Source organism: Dermacentor variabilis, chromosome 4 (genome assembly GCF_050947875.1).
Source record: "Dermacentor variabilis isolate Ectoservices chromosome 4, ASM5094787v1, whole genome shotgun sequence".
Taxonomy (NCBI): Eukaryota; Metazoa; Arthropoda; class Arachnida; order Ixodida; family Ixodidae; genus Dermacentor; species Dermacentor variabilis.
In genome coordinates, this window is record NC_134571.1 from 79,641,626 (window position 1) to 79,659,179 (window position 17,554).

General features: G+C 42.4%; 2 protein-coding genes across 2 annotated transcripts in view; both read left to right on the top strand.

Annotated features, from left to right (window-relative positions):
- The window catches only part of Cyfip (Cytoplasmic FMR1-interacting protein Sra-1), a 61,150-nt gene extending 57,389 nt beyond the window's left edge, over positions 1 to 3,761 (top strand). The window contains 1 exon segment of the mRNA XM_075689552.1: positions 3 to 3,761. Coding sequence (XP_075545667.1) covers positions 3 to 130 — 128 coding nt within the window. The 3' untranslated portion in view covers positions 131 to 3,761.
- A 12,301-nt stretch (positions 3,762 to 16,062) lies between these two features.
- Positions 16,063 to 17,554, top strand: part of LOC142579407 (uncharacterized) — a 135,862-nt gene continuing 134,370 nt past the window's right edge. Inside the window, exons 1-3 of the mRNA XM_075689553.1 lie at positions 16,063 to 16,615; positions 16,703 to 16,781; positions 17,097 to 17,189. Coding sequence (XP_075545668.1) covers positions 16,745 to 16,781; positions 17,097 to 17,189 — 130 coding nt within the window. The 5' untranslated portion in view covers positions 16,063 to 16,615; positions 16,703 to 16,744. The remainder of the gene's footprint in view (positions 16,616 to 16,702; positions 16,782 to 17,096; positions 17,190 to 17,554) is intronic.

The following is a 17,554-nucleotide window of genomic DNA, read 5'->3' on the forward strand; positions in this document are numbered from 1 at the left end:
AACAAGTGATGCCGACAGCCTGCCTGTGGAGCATGTGCGCTGCTATCCTCCACCTATCCACCAATCGCTTGCAGCCTCGAGACCTCCACCAGGCACCATTTACATGCGTGCTGACATTGTCCTCAAGTAATGGGTGACTGCTAGTGCTTTCATCATCCGAATGGTCATGGCAGGCCAGAAAGTTTTTGAACCACAAGAATCATTTGGGTTCACTTAGCATGAAGTTGCACTTGTGTAGTATGGGAAGAAATAGACGTGACACATTGCTCACTAGGTAACACATAAGCATCTGCTGCATTAATTTAGTATGATGTCCAATTTGGTGTTTGCTGACTCAGTGACTTTTACGATCAATCCCGGTCCTATGCTCACATTTTATGGAAGTTCTATCATTCTCAGAGTGCTGGCTGGTTATGTGTATGCCAGCTTGGACAGTGAAAAATAATGTGGCCCCAATGCCTGTATGTGTACTCTTAGCTGCTTGTGTAAGATTGAGGGACTTGTGGTTCGTGTTCTCAACTATCATGGAAAAGTATAGCGTTCTCCAAGTAATTGACAACCACTAGATGCAAGCCTTTAGTGAGAAGAGAACAACATTCCAACATGATTCCATTCTTTCATGAAAGGCACATCTGGAGGGCAAGAGAACTTGTACCAACAATATAAATTGCATTGCCTGTGACTAGGCTACATTGTAACATAATTGTTTACACTAATGCAGTAATTTATAGTGTAACTGGCCTTGTGCAAGAATGTAGCATTGCCCAAGTAGGCCTAGGGGAGTGTTTATACCAAATGCAGTTACCTGGACCTTTAATTGAATTAGTACTGTGAATGTCATTTGGCTGACACATGTCATGATGCTGCATCATAGTGGTGAAGTGTGTTCAAAGAAGTTACGTTAGTGTTCTTGGTTGTGAAATTGGATGTCTCTCCTAAAATGTTGGCCTTGTTCCTCAGTGTGAGCCATATATATGGCCCCTCATGTTTCATTTCAATACTGCTGGGCTAATTAAAGTTGCCCCCCCCCCCCTTTCTTTTTTTTATGTCTATGTCTTCCTCCTCCAGCAAACCAATTGAGTGCATTGTACTCTATCAAGTTCTTTTTTTTCTGGTTCTTTTTTTCCCTTTAGGTGGCATTTACAGGGCAAAGCAGCTAAAACGCATTTGTCCTTCGCGTTTACGTAGACCCTAATGTAACAGCAGGAAGTGCTTATGGTAATGTTCTTGGGCTGTGTGCCAAAGCCACATCTTGAGTTTGAGACATGCTAGACATACTAAAATGTACTTCTCCACTGTTCCCAGAAAACATTTAAACCTGCTTTTGAAGAGGATATATAAAGCTAAACTTCAGGAAATCAACGGACGAAGAATACATGTGAGACTAAAGTAGGTTGATTGATAGTACTGTTTTCATGTGTATGACCCACCCTCCTGATTACAATATAGTAGAACCGTGTTAATACATTTTAAAGAAATGCAAAAGAAAACATACAAACTGGGAAAATGTACGATCTGAAGCCACTAAAAAAATTTGGCAGGCTCAACTGTAGTTGACATCCATCTAATGCGAAGCGTTACGCAAATTGTAGCACGAGATGCCGACGCATGCCGAGCTGATGGGGCACAAGTGGCCCGAGACGCACATTGTTTTTACAGCTTCAGCAAGCTTACGTTTGCGCTTCTCGAATTCGGCCTGGGTTAACAGTTTCTTCAGGCGGGGCATTTTTACAGTAAGTTTTGATGTGCTCACTCGGCACCTGGCACGAGATGTCGCCTGTTTGAAATGAATTCGAGCAGATGGTCTTTACCTGAATACGATGCCACCACAGCAAAACATGATCCTCACTTTGAGCTGCCTGCAACAGGGAACGGCAGTGCGTTTCAGTTCTCATCTTTTAAAAGAGTGCTGTATGCTTTCAACAGCACTACATCACACCTGCTGCGACACAGCTAGGTGAAGATGCTTATCGCAATACGGTTGGCAGTGATAGCTGTGAATAGGGCGCCTCAGGACCAGCGAGATTTGCTGATACCAGAATAGGAAACTGACTGTCTACTGGTGTTCTTGTGTGACACAGGTGGGTGAGTGTTGCAGCAGGTGCCTTATGTTCTCAATAATGCACGCCTCACGCCTTTTCTTGTTAACATGGGATCTAGTGGCTGGAAAATGTATCGTACAACCGCATTTTGGCCATGTACTGAACATTAGTGCCGAAAAATAGTGTTTTCCGGGACCAGCAAAAAAGAAGCGTAACTGTGTTAGGTCATTTTTCCTGCTGGTGCCGGGAAACCTTATGAAACGGGGTCGCATCAACAATGTTCTACTGTATTCAGAAAGGGGAAAAAGAGTTCTGCATGTGTAACCATAGGCAAGAATATTAAAATCCTATATATACAAGCAACCCAGCAACATTGTTGGCACAGTGAGAAAAGAAAGGTCCAGGATTAATATTGTTTTATATGTTCAGTAATTATCGCTTGCACCTCTTCTTTGTTTATATACAGTGTAGCTTCATGACACACAGTGTGGCTGCATCTGTAATCACACACCAACTTTGCCTTCAGGTGCAGCTGCCCAGCAATGTGTTCCATGCTGCTGTGCAGCCGCACCAAATGGCAACGTGTAGCATCTCTTGTAGCCCTCATGTTACTTTGAGACGTCAAACCCAATAATCTTTTTTAACATTCATGTACAACAACTGCACTTTGTTCCTAAGTTTCTTGATTATTTTTAATGTGGGGCAAGTGCATGAAAACATGGTAGTTTTATCAGGGCAAGATATTCACAGAAAATATATTGCTGCATATTTAAGTTTAGGCTAGGCAGAAGTGCAGCTTTGTAAGGTTGCAGCATACAATGCAGAACTTCTGTCTCTTTCAGAAAATTCTTTTAGTTCTATTGTGAATCGCACACATCATGCAGCAAAGGCAACTTTGATGCAGCTGCTGTTTTGTCAATGTAAGTGTTATAAAGTGAAGGGTGTGATGTGCTACTGCCAGTGAACTACTACCGCATAGGAAGTTTTTAATTATCCATTTTATTTCACCTGTGGCAAAAAAGAAATACAAGTGTAACACAGAACCAGCATGTATGTAATCCACATTGTGCTGTCATTTCACATTTTTGTGGAGCTGTCTGTGTGAACAGAGATTTCTTTTATTTTGTTGTCTCATTCTATGCTTGTCTTCTCATACCACTGTTAGTTCATTCATCATTGTAGCTTTTGTATCGTGTGTGCAATGAAAGAAGGATAATTCCTGTGTATCACCTTCTGTTGATCTTTTGTTTTCTAGCATGTTCATTGCTACGGTGTTCAAAACCTGTGCAGAGGGTCACTAACTCAAGTTAGGGCATAATTTGTTCCAAATATTTATTACTTACCTTCTACAAAGATACTTGAATATTGTTTTTTTAGCTTCTATACATCTGACATACCTTTTTATTCTGCTGCACGTGGCACACTGTCATGATGGACTGTTGTATCAGTTTGTGTTGAAAACCAGACGCTATTAGTCATCCTGTAATTCCAGAGTGTTACTGTTTTTAGCGAGCTTGAAGATATGTAGTGCAAAATTAGAGCTTTGTTTGTGCTGTCTATAGAATGTGTTGTAAGGAGACTGCATAATGTGTTGTCTTTGTTCACCATTTTCACTATAAACCTTGCAATCATTTACAAGCAAGATTTTACATGACTGCTATTATTTGGTAACATTTTCAATTTGTACGTACATTACAATAAATGGAGTCTAATATGTGATTGTGCAGCGGTTCCATGGTAGTATGCTTTTAGCACACCGTTGGTCTAACCACAGTGGCATACTTTCTGCTGAAAGTTGTTTCTTTAGCTTCCCGTAAGCATGCATATTTTCTTGACACAGAAAATTGTGCAGAACTTCGGACTTGAAGCAGCGTTCAACAGTTTGTATTGTTACATCATCATCGACAACCTATTTTAAGTCCACTGCAGGACGAAGGCCTCTCCCTCCGATCTCCAATTACCCCAGTGCTGCGCCAACCGATTCCAACTTGCGCCTGCGAATTTTTTAATTTCATCACCCCGCCTAGTCTTTTGCCATCCTCGATTGTGTTTCCCTTCTCTTGGCACCCATTCTGTAACCTTCATAGTCCGCCAGTTAACTATCCTATGCATTACATGACCTGCCCAGCTTCATTTCTTTCTCTTAATGTCGATTAGAGTATCGGCTATGCCCGTTTGCTCTCTGATCCACACCGCTCTCTTCCTGTGTCTTAATGTTATGCCTATCATTCTTCGTTCCATCGCTCCTTGTGCGTGGCCTTAAATCAAATGAATCGAGTATATACTATGTATTTGTAAAAGTTTTATTCTGTTTTACAGGAACAGATCAAGTTTTGCAGCACACAGTACACAGCAAAATGCCATGTTTGGCTAGAGGCAAGAGTTTCAATGCTGGTTTATCCACTTGGGAAATAATATAAGATAGAGCTCGTACTATTGCAGACAGCTTGTAGCACTATAGGGGGTTTTTTTATACTCATTTGTTGCTTCTCTAGTGCTGTTAAAAAGTACAGACTCTTTCAGGAATGGGGAATACCAAAATCTAATTGTGAACAAGCACTATTAATTATTACCAAAAATACACCAATGTCTCCTCCCTTCTTTAATTGTCCCATGTGATACTAGCAGAAGGCCCTCTAGCTAGTCTTGTGACTCAATTGCCTCTCCCTGTCCAATTTCACAAGACTCTGCCTTGTCTCTTGATGCGAATCAAGGCGGACAGTGCGAAGGTAGAACAAAGGGAGAAGATTCTGCTGGTAGTCAATGGATATAGTAGCCTGATGGGACTTAACGAGCATTTCGAATTTGTAATCAACAAACAGGGCTATGCACGATTGTGAATGTAAAGGCACCCCACACCAAGCAGAGGTGGCTATGACATTTTCTTTAATCATCACATCAACAAGACTCTTCACTAGGAGCACAAAGAAAATAATGCACCATTCCAAATGACACTGTCCCACAATTCATTGCTTGCTCGAGTGGTATGCACCGAGCTTTGCTGAGCTCAAGCTCATGAATGTGCGTGTTTTCGATCTCAATCGCAGACGTGTCCAGTCGTATGCAGAGCGTGCGCACTTCGACATTTTCACGTTTCGGACGCTGTTGCCTCACAATAATCAATCAGGGGTGCTGCGATGAATGTCTACTAATTCCTCCCATTTTACTTCCTCCACTCGCTAGGCTGTGTGTTCTGGCACTGCTCTCAACTCTGGCTTCAGAGTAGTGATCTTCTAGAAGACTATACTTCAGTGCAAGATGCCTATAAACAGCTTACAGTGGTTAGTTCGCAAAGTGCAAAAGAGATGGTGCTGTCAACTCTGGCGCTTCGTAGTGTGGTGGAGTGTAGTAAAAGGAGACTGGAAGATTGCTGTGCTAACTTTTAACTGCATAAAATAACATATTACGCATGCGAAGCAAAGTATGGTGTTGTACACCGAGAAAAGTATCCTCCAACATTATGTAATCTCTGTGTTGTGAACTCTGCTGAGAATTATGTTGTTTTGATGAATGTGTTTTTTAGCAAACAAGTTGTATATCATAGATGAACAAACATTTTTAAACATTAGCTGAAAAAAAAAAGTATGTTTAGCACCAGTATCAATTTGTTTCAAGCGTGAATGAGCTACAAACGATTGATTTATCATTTCATTCACTTTCGATGTCGCCACACTGCCGTGCTTCCTAACGAAGATTTTGTACCTGGCAAACATATTAAGACAAGAACATTTATGCACATTTATCAACACATAAATGCAATCACAGTGAACTGTGAATGCTGTCAAGATAATAAACTGAGAATGTCTCCTTGGTCATGTAGACATCATTTCCCAACTATGTTGTAGGAATTAGATGAATTAGAAATGGATTGCTTCTTTGCAAATTTTGTTCAGAGCATCCAAAGCAAAGCTAGACATTCTCAAATGGCTGCAGAATTGTTGAAGCACAAAGACAGCAAGGCACTTTTGGCACAAAGTTTTGATTACGCCTAACCATTTTTCATTATCCAAATTACTCATTCGATGACCAATAAGCTAACATTACCACAACTAGGTTGCCAGACCTTCATGCATATATAGCTTTGACTGTTCTCGCTGCATATGCATGTCTAGGGATTATCAGTCTCCTTCATGTTAAGAATAACTGATTAGGTATCACTAGATGCAGTGAGAACAACAGAGAAACATTTTTAACGGCACTGAAAACAATATTATTGACAGATTGCTTGTGCATAGCCAATTTCACGACGAATTCCTCAATAATGAGCTAGTAAGAGGTATTTGCTGTAGCAAGAAAGAAAAAATTGACCAGGAACCATTGACAATGGTAGTCAATGGAAGCGAGTGGCCAAGCACTTCTAGAAAGCTATTCACTATATTTGTTGCAGTCGGGATATTTATGTAGCATTTGTTGTTTCATTCTCTCTGCAATGAAAAAACAGGGGTTCCCAAACTTTCTGGCCTTGGGGAACCACATCTGCATTGCTAGAATGCCACAGACTCCCCCCTTCCTATAAACATATAAGGTGACTCGTCTTATGTGTGTTGACTCAAGAATTGCGAGCGCCAGTGTGGAAGGCAACTACCTGCTGCGGTGGCTTTGTGGCTATGGCATTGCGTTGTAAGCACGAGGTTGCGGAATTGAATCCTGGCCAAGGCAGCCACATCTTGATGAAGATAAAAAGGCCCATGTACCACGCATTTGTAGCATGCATTTGACCACCCCAGGCAGTCAAAATTTAATATGAAGTCCCCCAGTACAGCATGCTTGTCATTAACATGTCGTGGTTTTGGCATATAAAACCCTGGAATCTAACTTTTATTTATTTCCTTTTTAAGTGGAAGAACACTGCCATTGACATTTATTAGTTTCAGTGGAGGAGGACTGCCGTCGACTCCTCTACCGCCACCTAAGCCCTCTCCACCAGCCACCATGGGGGTAGGAGGAGGGCTGTCCTTCCGAAGCGCTTTACCTCGGCACGTTAACTTTCCGATTCCGCAATGCTCTCGTGCGTCACCACGTGCATCTCAAAGAGCTCTAATAGTTGACCTAATGCGACTCACAACTTGTTTGAGCGAGAGCCTGTGCCCTCATATCAGCAGTAAAAGTGCGACAAATGGCCAAAAGCGCCAAAAGAAAAATGCTATTGGACTCAAGGACCTATGATGCCATCTGCTGTTATCTCTCCGTGGTGTAGAAAGCAACATCATGTGATACCGGCTGCGAAGCAGTATTTTATAAATACAAATACAGTAGACTCGTTGATACGTTCCCGTTACGTACCTTTTCCCAGCACCAACATTTGCATTCGAGAACTCGGAGAATGACCCAATAGATTTACGCTCATTTTTGAATGGTTCATATGTTCCCAGAAAACACGATTTTTCGGCACCAATATTCAGTACGTCTCCAAACTTTGATCATACGATATGTTTTCCGGCCGCTAGGTCCCATGTAAATAAGAAAATAAGTAAGGCACGTGCGATCGAGAACAGTATATAGCTAGTATATTATAGTATTAGTATATAGCAAATCAGTATCTATAGCTGCTTACCACGGCAGCTTCGCCGCAATACTCACCCGCCCGTCCCACGTGAAAACGCTGGTGCGCACTCAGTTGTTAATTTCGGTACCAGCAAATCTTCTCGGGTCGTTGCATGCACTCACAGCTATCACTGCCGATCATATTGCGACAAGTGTCTTTGCCTATGTGTTTCACAGTGAGTCATGCCATTGGAAGCATAGCACACGCTTTTAATAGTAATAACCGAAACGCACCACTGTTCCCTGCTGCAGACTGTGATCGTATACGTTTTTCTGCCGCTAGATCCCATGTGAACAAGAAATGGCATGAGGCGCGCTTGATCGAGAACAGTATATAGCCGCCCGTCTCGTGTGAAAATGATGGCATGTACAGTTTCTTATTCCGGTACCAGCAAATCTCCAAAATGATTAAATTACTTGCATTACGGACGGTGCGTATATTATAACTGCACTGTAGTCTCCTGTCCACTTTTTGCATCCTCTGTTCCCGCTTTAATTTCTCCACTTTGTTTTCTTTTGAGCAAGAACTCCAGCATAGCTAGGCCCAAAGCACGTAGATAGAGGCATACAGTTGATGGACGAGCTATAGCTAGGCCTAACTCCTGCTAGTGCTGACCTTCACATGTTGCAAGCGTGTTTCCTTGGCAATGCAGAACCCTACTGGTTATATTTTGTTGTTTGCTTCCACTCGTTCGATACTTGCAATAACATACTTAGCTCGCAGAGGCGTAGTCGTGGAAGGGTGGTTGGGGACACCAAGTTTGTGCCCCCTTCTACCCTCCCCAAAATTTCTGTGTGTCAGGAATGCATGGCAGTGCTTCGTACACTGACCTGTCATAAAACGACCTGCGATCACACCCGCCTGCCCCAGGCCCCCTCACCCAGTCAAGTGCGTGCTGCGCCCGAAAAAAATACCTGGCTATGCCATCGACAGAAGTTTGACTACTGAATTTGCGTCATCTGCTTCCTTAATAACTTTAGTCAACCAAGGAGTGAGGTGAGAAGGGGAAGCATGTTGCTTAGTCCGTCCGTGGCAGTATAGGATCAAGCAGACCCCATGGTGATCAGGGTACCAACGAGGGAAGCGGGCACCTAGATGGTGGTGGCTTGATGGATCTTAGCCCATTGTGGACAGGCACAAATGAGGTAATCCAGTGTTACGATGTGCCCAGCTGGCTGCACATCCTAGAAGCAGGAGGTGCAATGCGACCCCTCAGGTAGAGAGAGGTCGCCGTGGAGATGCTGCTGGTCTGCAGCTGGTGGCAGCCGAAACAAGTCTGATGCAAAGCATAGCAACTGAAGAATATGAGCGAACAGCCGCATGACTACTCACCATGAGAGATGATGGCATTTATTTCATTCCCAGGTTTGTTCGTTTGCCTTTAAGAGTGGCTCATACCCACTTCGAGGTATTGGCCATGAATAGGTTGAGTTAAGAAAATAGTTAGTCGAGTCTTAAGAGAAGCACTACTCAGAAATTTTGAATAGATAAAAAGAATAAAGTTAGGTAGAAATTTAAGAATCTATCAAAGAAATCGTCCTGATTCAATTATATACCTCACTACAGCTGCACCAACATCCCTAAGATAATGTCTCAGAATATAGGCTGCCAAAGATAGAATATCAGGAATGGTTAGATTCAATCCATCATCATGAAATTGCCCTGAAAAGTATGTTTTATTAAATTTGAAAAACGGCAACATGACAGAAAGAAGTGTTGTATTGTCTCATCCTTGCCACAGTATGAGCACAAGGAGGAGGGTGCTAGACCAGATTGATGCACAGAATAGCTTAACGTAGGTATTCAACATCAAAATTTGGTAAGCAGGACTTCAACTTTTCTAACATGGCATAAGTTTCTGCTCCAAGGAAATAAGAGGTGCTGGTAATCAGTTAAATTTGTTAACGACAGGTTCCAAAAGTCTTGCATGACGGCACATCTCCTGAACCTAGCAGCGGTTATAAAAGCTGATACTGGAAGGCTAGGGAGAATTGGACCACAGCCACTCTAGCCTAGCTGTCTGCTAATTCATAACTGATCCTCTATGACCAGGCACCCATACGAATCTACCGAGCTGGTTATCATGTATTATCTGTGGTATTATGCACAGGTATTTTGGAGTCCAACTGAGCACTCGCACAAAGCTTTGCTGTATATAGATTCCAACTCGGATCTGCTGCATTTTTTTACTTATATATTCCATGTGCATGCACCAACTCAGCTGGTTATGTATTATCTGCGGTATTATGCCCAGGTATTTTACCGAGTCCAACTGACATATATTCTGCAGGCAGTAGCTAAGGTTTATATGTATTTGATCCCTTAAATGAAAAACTATAATTGAGCATTTTCTCACACTAAGCAGAAGCTTTAGCTCGCTAAGTACATGTAAAAGGAGAATTCGTTTTTCTCAGCAACCACTGCACCAAATTTGGCGAGGTTGCATTTAAAAGAAAAACTTACAATCTAGTGACAGTAGGTCTCGAATCTTTTATTTAGGTCATAAATTTTTTATGAAAAGTGACAAAAGTTGAACATTTTCAGAAAACGAAACGATCAACTTTACAACTCTGTAATTTAGCAATGAAAAATGTTATCACAATTAGTGTGAATTGCATCTAATAGTACATCTAAAGCGGACAAAATTGATATGTTACACATGAATCTCAAAAAATTTAGTAATATAGAAATACGGCTTTTACAGAACCCCTGCACACAATGTAACAAATTCGCGCAACATATAAAATGACATATCAAATTTGTCCGCTTTCAGTGATCTAGTTGATGCTGTTTACATAACCGCGATATCTTGATGCAGAGTTATTAATTTGTAAACTTTGTGCTTCTGTTTTCTAAACCTTTGAATTTTTGAAATCTTTTGAAACAAAATTCAGACCCTAGATAGAAAATCTGCTTTCAACAGTCACTAGAATTTAACTTTCTCTCTCAAATGTAAATTTCATTAAAATCGGTCCAGGAGTTATCTCAAAGACGTTTTTGCATTTAACATGCATTTGAATAGGCTGCGTCGGAGTTGGGCCGGAGCTAAAGCTTCCTTTTAAGGGACACGTGAATATTCTGCAGTTAGTTTTCTATGGCACACAGGTATGTTTGCAATCGATTATGTAAAGAGTGGATGCTATTGTCTGATGCAAAAAATGCAGTCATCTGCATATGAATTTGTATACATGTCATTCTGACAGGGTATAGAGCTTAGTAATATGTTAAACAATAAAGGTTAAGTGACAGCATTTTGCGGAACCCCTTGCGACTGTAGATTGCTAATTGAAAAAAAAAATGCCTTTCAGAAAGCAATAAAATTTTCTGTCAATTGTGAGGTTTCACACGTGCTCTTGGGTATAAGGAATGACAACACAGCAGTGCAAATAATCAAAAGGGCATTTATTGCATTTCTCATACACTAATGCCTGCTAGCCGAATTACTACTCATAGAACACGTCGATAGGTGCGTGACAAATCGAAAAAGTCCAACTCATCGTGACTAGATAACGAGCGAATATGTTCACTCCCATGCTGGACACTAGCACCCTATCGTTCGCGTGTACTGTCACGTGAACAATGTCACATTCGAACAATCGTGTTCGTCCATCTCTGTGCCCCTCTCCGAAGCCTTTCTCTGGACGGTCCTGCAAAGCGTGTCAGTGCACATGAGGAACGTCCGTGCAGCTCACTGACCCCAAGCCAAAAAGGAACAGGCTACTTCCTTTTGCGCCCGATTAACCCTGCCTTTTGTGGCATTAGCAGCACAAGACTCGCACCACCTTTTGTACTAGTCTGCAACCACACCGACCACCGCCTTTGCAAAGCCACGCGGCGAAGCTGGAAAGACTTGAGCCATGAGGGGGAATACAATGTCAGGGAAAGGTGTGAAAGTCGATCGTCCCCACCCAGTTAAACACTCGCTAAACCATTTTATTATATATTTCGGGAAATCAAGGCTTGTTAATTGATTAAATAAAATGTTGTGTTCTGCACTATCACAGGCTTTTGACATATCTGAAATTACTTGACCTGCAATTTGTTTCTTGCATCGTGCTAGCTTTATCTGGCTGTCCAAGTCCACATGAGTGTGCCAAATGGAACAATCGGATCTAAATTTTGTTTGGCAAGAGCTGACTGCCTCTTCGTCCTCTAATAGTTTCATAAGACAAACATTCAGAATCCTTTCTATTAATTTAACCATCTTAGAGCAATTGGTCAAAAATTGTGATGTGAATGCTTCACCATTATATTTAAGAACCAGAATAATTTTGGTGACTTTCCAACTGGAAGGTGTCCACGAAAATTGAGTAGAATAGTTTACTACGTCTTAAAGGTCATCTGAGGACTTGAATAAAATTCTTAACATTTTTGTGGTTACTCCATCAGCACCAGGGGCGGAATGTGGCAGATTTTCCACTGCCTTAGCCAGTTCCAACATAGTGATCCCAGTAAAATGATCTGACTGGATTCATAACTTGGTACATGGAGACAACAAAGAAATGAATCTACTCTCTAGACCCTTTGCGATTTTTTCTAACATCTGCGTCACTTCTTCTCCAGTGAAAATCATTGAGCCAATGTTACTTGGAGTCAGAAATACTGTTCTGCTACAAAGAAAATAGAAAAGTGCACGCTTGTTTTTAGATTTTGATAGAAAATCTAAATATTTGCATTCATAGTTGTCTTCTGCTTTGGAAGCTGTATCTTTAAATATAACTCTGTACAATTTTAATCACTCCAATTTTTTGGACACTGGTTATATGACAACTTTTTCCAGGCTGTTTTCCTTCTTCTATAACCACGCGAACAGTAGGTATTCTACCAAGGGCTGCAAGAGTAACCGTTACTAGATCTAACTGCAAATTCCAATTTCTTGTTAAACTTTTCAAAAGCAGAACAAATAACCTTCATTTCTTGTTCATTGGAAGCATCAGACAGGGACAAACTCACAGACCGTGAATACGTCTTGAAGGTAATGTAGTTTACAAAATGTAGTTTACAAAAGACCAAACTTGGTCATCCGTGGTTATAATAGAAAAAATTATGGGGTTTTACGTGCCAAAACCACGATCTGATTATGAGGCATGCCGTAGTGAGGGACTCCAGAAATTTGGACCACCTGGAGTTCTTTAATGCGACCTAAATCTAAGGACATGGGTGTTTTCGCATTTAGCCCCCATGGAAATATGGGCAACGTGGCCGGGATTCAATCCCACGACCTCGTGCTTAGCAGCCCAACACCATAGCCACAAAGCAACCACAGCGGGTGGTTATAACAGAGCGGCCAATTTTAAAGAATAATGGAATATGGTCATTATCAGAGGCACAGTCAACATTTGACCACAAAGATGCAGAGAGACTTCAATTAGAGAATGCGAGATAGATTGCAGGGTGATTTTGGCCATGCAGAAATGTAGTTGATCCAGAATTTTTACAAGAAAGTTTATTGTCTAATGACCAATGCTACAAGCGGTTACCACATGAATCTGTCTTTAAACGCCATGAAACATGATATGAATTGAAATCTCAAGTAAGTAAAACATCACATTCACAGCTAACTAGAAGACTATCAAGAAAGTGGGTGTCCTGCAGACCAGAAGGAAAATAAGTATTTACAATATAAAATGGGCAACATCCAGGAAGATAGAGTTCTATAACCAGAATTTCACACTCGCGATCCATCGCATCGAATAAAATTTTAGCTTTAGGACATATATTAGCAGAAATAAATATAATTAGTCCACTACCTCTTGAAGAGTGGTCTAGCCGGAAAAAATCTAAAATTTTTAATGAAAGTTTTCCTCCATTGTCAACGAAGTTTCCTGTAATATTATTATATATATATGGATTAAGTTGGTTAGTAAGAGGAAACAGATTTACAGAAGCTGAAAATACTGACTGACAGTTCCACTGCAGCACCTTCAACAATCCTATGATGAAGGTGCTGCAGTCGAAATGAACCTCTTTGATACACTTTTACTCAAAGTAAACTTCGACTGGCATTTCTTAGACTTCCAATGAGGTAATGAGGAAGAATCCTCACTGATGGTCGACATAACTTTTATTTGAGCCTGAGCATTGTGCTGTCTTTCATTGGTTGTCAGAAGCAGAGTGAGCAGGACGGGAACTAGTAGACACTGTACCATCTCCAGAGATAGCCATCTCCCTCTTTCCATTGCCAGAGAGTTATCCCGAACGTACGAGCTGAGTTGCTACAGGGCATAGACCAGAGGACGTATTCTGAGATGGCGGAATTGCCATTAGGTGCACGCTGATTGACTGGTTGAGCACTACATAACACGAAGGCAATGGTATCGCCAAAGAGATCGTCGCAGAATACGCCCCCAGTAGCTTGCATTAGGTATCTATTTGCAAAGAAATAGCCTGTGCTGTGCTTTACCAATTGCTGATTTACTGCCTTAACCATGGCCTCTTGAACAGCATTTTCTATGGTTGCAGTAAGAGATAAGTCAGGTACTGTATTCTGTTTAGCTGCAACTCCAGCATAGCCAAACGTTTTCTTTTACAATATGTATAGCTTCTCTTTTGGAGCAATGTATTTTGTCCATAACTTCAAGCACCTGTAGTTCTTGGGCCTGAAAAGAACAGTTTGAGTAATCAGCCGGATGGCTTCCATCACACAGGCAGCATGGCTCGTTTTGGGAATTACAATCACTTGGAGTGTGACTTTGCTCGCATGTGCAGCATCGTTGGCTTAATTTACACCAGCCGACACTATGACCAAATCGCCAGCAATTGCAACATTGAAGAGGAGGCGACGCAAGTGCCTATTCTATGAATACAAAGGGCCATACCTTGATGTTTGATGGGCAGGAAGTGCCAGAAAAAGTGGCTATCAGTCTGATCCTGTTCGTAAACTGGCCGTTGCTTTCTACGACTCGATTACAACGATATACGGCAATAACGCCAGCCGCAGCTAACTTTTCCAATGTTTCTGCCGGAATTGGACCCGAGTCAACACTTCGTACAGTAGTACGAAGTGTTGACTCGGGTCTCGGCCACGACGCACGTGAGGTGAGTAGGGATAAATGCACTCGCCGGAATGGCTGCGAAAGATGTGCACATGAGTAAATCCGTAACACATGTCTGGTCTAGCGATCTACAAATGCATCCACGGTTAAACTGCCTTACGTCCATGATAGCGGCGTGAAGAGTCTCCTAGATAGCCTGACGGTTATTCAATCTGACGGAGCCTCCATTCGAGGGAACAATTGCCACGGGGATGCTGCTTACACCGCTGCGTGGGAAGAAATTCAAATGTATCTCATGATCGAAAAAAATTAAATTATGGGGTTTTACGTGCCAAAACCACTTTCTGATTATGAGGCACGCCGTAGTGGAGGACTCCGGAAATTTCGACCACCTGGGGTTCTTTAACGTGCACCTAAATCTAAGTACACGGGTGTTTTCGCATTTCGCCCCCATCGAAATGCGGCCGCCATATCTCACGATCGACTGGGAATAGATACCGTCCAAGGGAAAAAAAAAAAAAAACCCTCTCTGGGGAGTTCTTGGACATCAGCCTAGGCTGATATAAGGTTTGTTCGATTCAGAAAAAGGTGCACGGCACCTCAAACGAAAAAGTGCAGGGGGTGCCGGGCTGCACCCACTCGCTGCAAGGTTCAAGGACCAGCCGTGGTTGCTCAGTGGCTATGGTGTTGGGCTGCTGAGCACGAGGTCGCGGGATCGAATCCCGGCCACGGCGGCCGCATTTCGATGGGGGCGAAATGCGAAAACACCCGTGTGCTTAGATTTAGGTGCACGTTAAAGAACCCCAGGTGGTCAAAATTTCCGGAGTCCTCCACTACGGCGTGCCTCATAATCAGAAAGTGGTTTTGGCACGTAAAACCCCAAATATTATTATTATTAAGGTTCAAGGGTGCAGTGCACCGCGGCGGCACCTTGCCTTGCACCCCGTTCAATCGATCATGGGGGTGCAGGGTGCACTGCTGCACCTCGGGGGATCGCGGGTCTAGGTGCAGTGCACCGTGAATAGGTGCAGAAGGTGCAGAGAAACTTGGCTGAATCGAACAGACCTATAGGCAATACTAAGGAGAGCATACGTAAATAAAGAAAAATAAAGGCTAAGATCACCCTATACGTAGTCCAACCACCTGACCACGACCTACTGTATACAGTAGGTCGTGCACCTGACCCTCTGCTTTCTCTCCGTCTGGTCACTTGCTTGCATGCTTGCTTGTCTTTCCCGCCACTTTGGAGTTCTGAAGCCGCCCAGTGGAATGTTCAGGGGCCACGGTGGTACATACACAAATGTTCACGAAATGTATTCCTATAAACCTACATTAAAGCTAAAAATAATTTAATAATTTAAATATTGCATGCTAAGAATACCAAACACGCGTAAAGTTATTAAATAGCTTTTCTTCTACAATACATTGCAAGCAGTACTCCTAGCGGTTCATTTCACAGCACAACGTTGTTGATTTTCTTGCGCTCGCTCTTGGGCGGCTTTCGTAGCGATATGACAGGTTTATATTTGTAAAGTCGGTCTCGCGCGTAAAAGTGTGCGTAAAACGCGAAATGGAACATGTTCTTTCGGATTTGCGTCTGCGCTTGTGGCAGCGCGCACTTGTTACGCGCTAATTTTTGACGTGACTGTAGCTATTGGAATGGTTTAGGCAATGCATGGCACAGCACCATTACGGGCAATGACAATCGAACGAAAAGTGCGATGACCAGTATCTCTCGCGCGTCTTGTCGTTTCTGTTATTTGGCCGTGCCGTTTCGAAGTTTAGTTGCACCGGCAAATATGCATTGTAGACTATTGGCATAAATGTGTGATACAGCCTATGATACAGCTAATTCTATTGACCACTCTTTACCTGTGTTACGTTCTGGTGAGGTAATATTCAAGCGATTGGCTTGCAAGCTCACAGAATTGTTTACTTTGAGTGCAAGTATTGCAGTCGGCGTGTCGCGGTTCGGTTGAATCATAAAATGGAACTAACTGACGTCCTGCACACATTTTGGCGCCGCTCTGCAGGTATACTGGCTAGTACTCTTATTCATCGTCAAATTGATTTTTTATTTTTTTCCTCACACACTTAAAAACACTTTTATCTGCCCGTAGCTTAGCAGAGTGGTCTTCAGTTCCTGAATAGACATCACTACCATGGCCCATCGCGAGGCGTCAAGCTCCAGGCAGCCGGGTAGGTTCGGTAACTAAAGTGCTACTATACACCGGGTGGGGCCATGTCTGCGTGGTTTAACACGCTGTAGAATAGTATGTTATTGTTGTTGTGCTTTGGGTGTTTCTCCTAGTTATAAACGAAGGGTTTCGTAGTCAGTGCATGGTGTTTATGCATAGTTTAAACCTGCGGTGAACGACGGAACCGCCGATTCTAATTTTGATGCAATACTTTATCTTCTTTTTTTTTTTTTGCGCAAACCTTTTTGATCAGGTTACACGCACGTCCTTTGTTATACCTTCGTTGTAGCGTTTTGATGTCTTGCGCTACTTTCAGATGAAGACTCGGGTGCTCCCGCAAAGACGGATACATTGGTCCTTCTCTGGATGAGCTCCGAAAACAATGCAGTGCGGCGTCCCCCCCTAAATAGTAAGCTAAATAGGATGAACTTTCATTGAACTTTCTGTCTCTTCATTCTTTCTGTTCTCAAACATACAAAGTTCACTGCGACACCAGGCCGCTAAACGCTGCCTTTCGACGATTTTTCAGGCATGTTGAATAGAGATGTCTATTTGTTTTCTTACTGCTACAACTTCCTTTGTATCAAGCATAATCTTTCTAAGGTCAGTGTGCGGTCGCTGCTTATTCACAGAATGAAGCAGCAGTGTCACCAAACGGAATGCACTGTGCTTGCTGCGTGATGGTCTCTGACCGTGAAATAATAAACGCACCAGCATGTTTACTACTTGCAGGGCTGAATAGCATAAAACTTTGAGTGGTATTAAAAGCAAAAT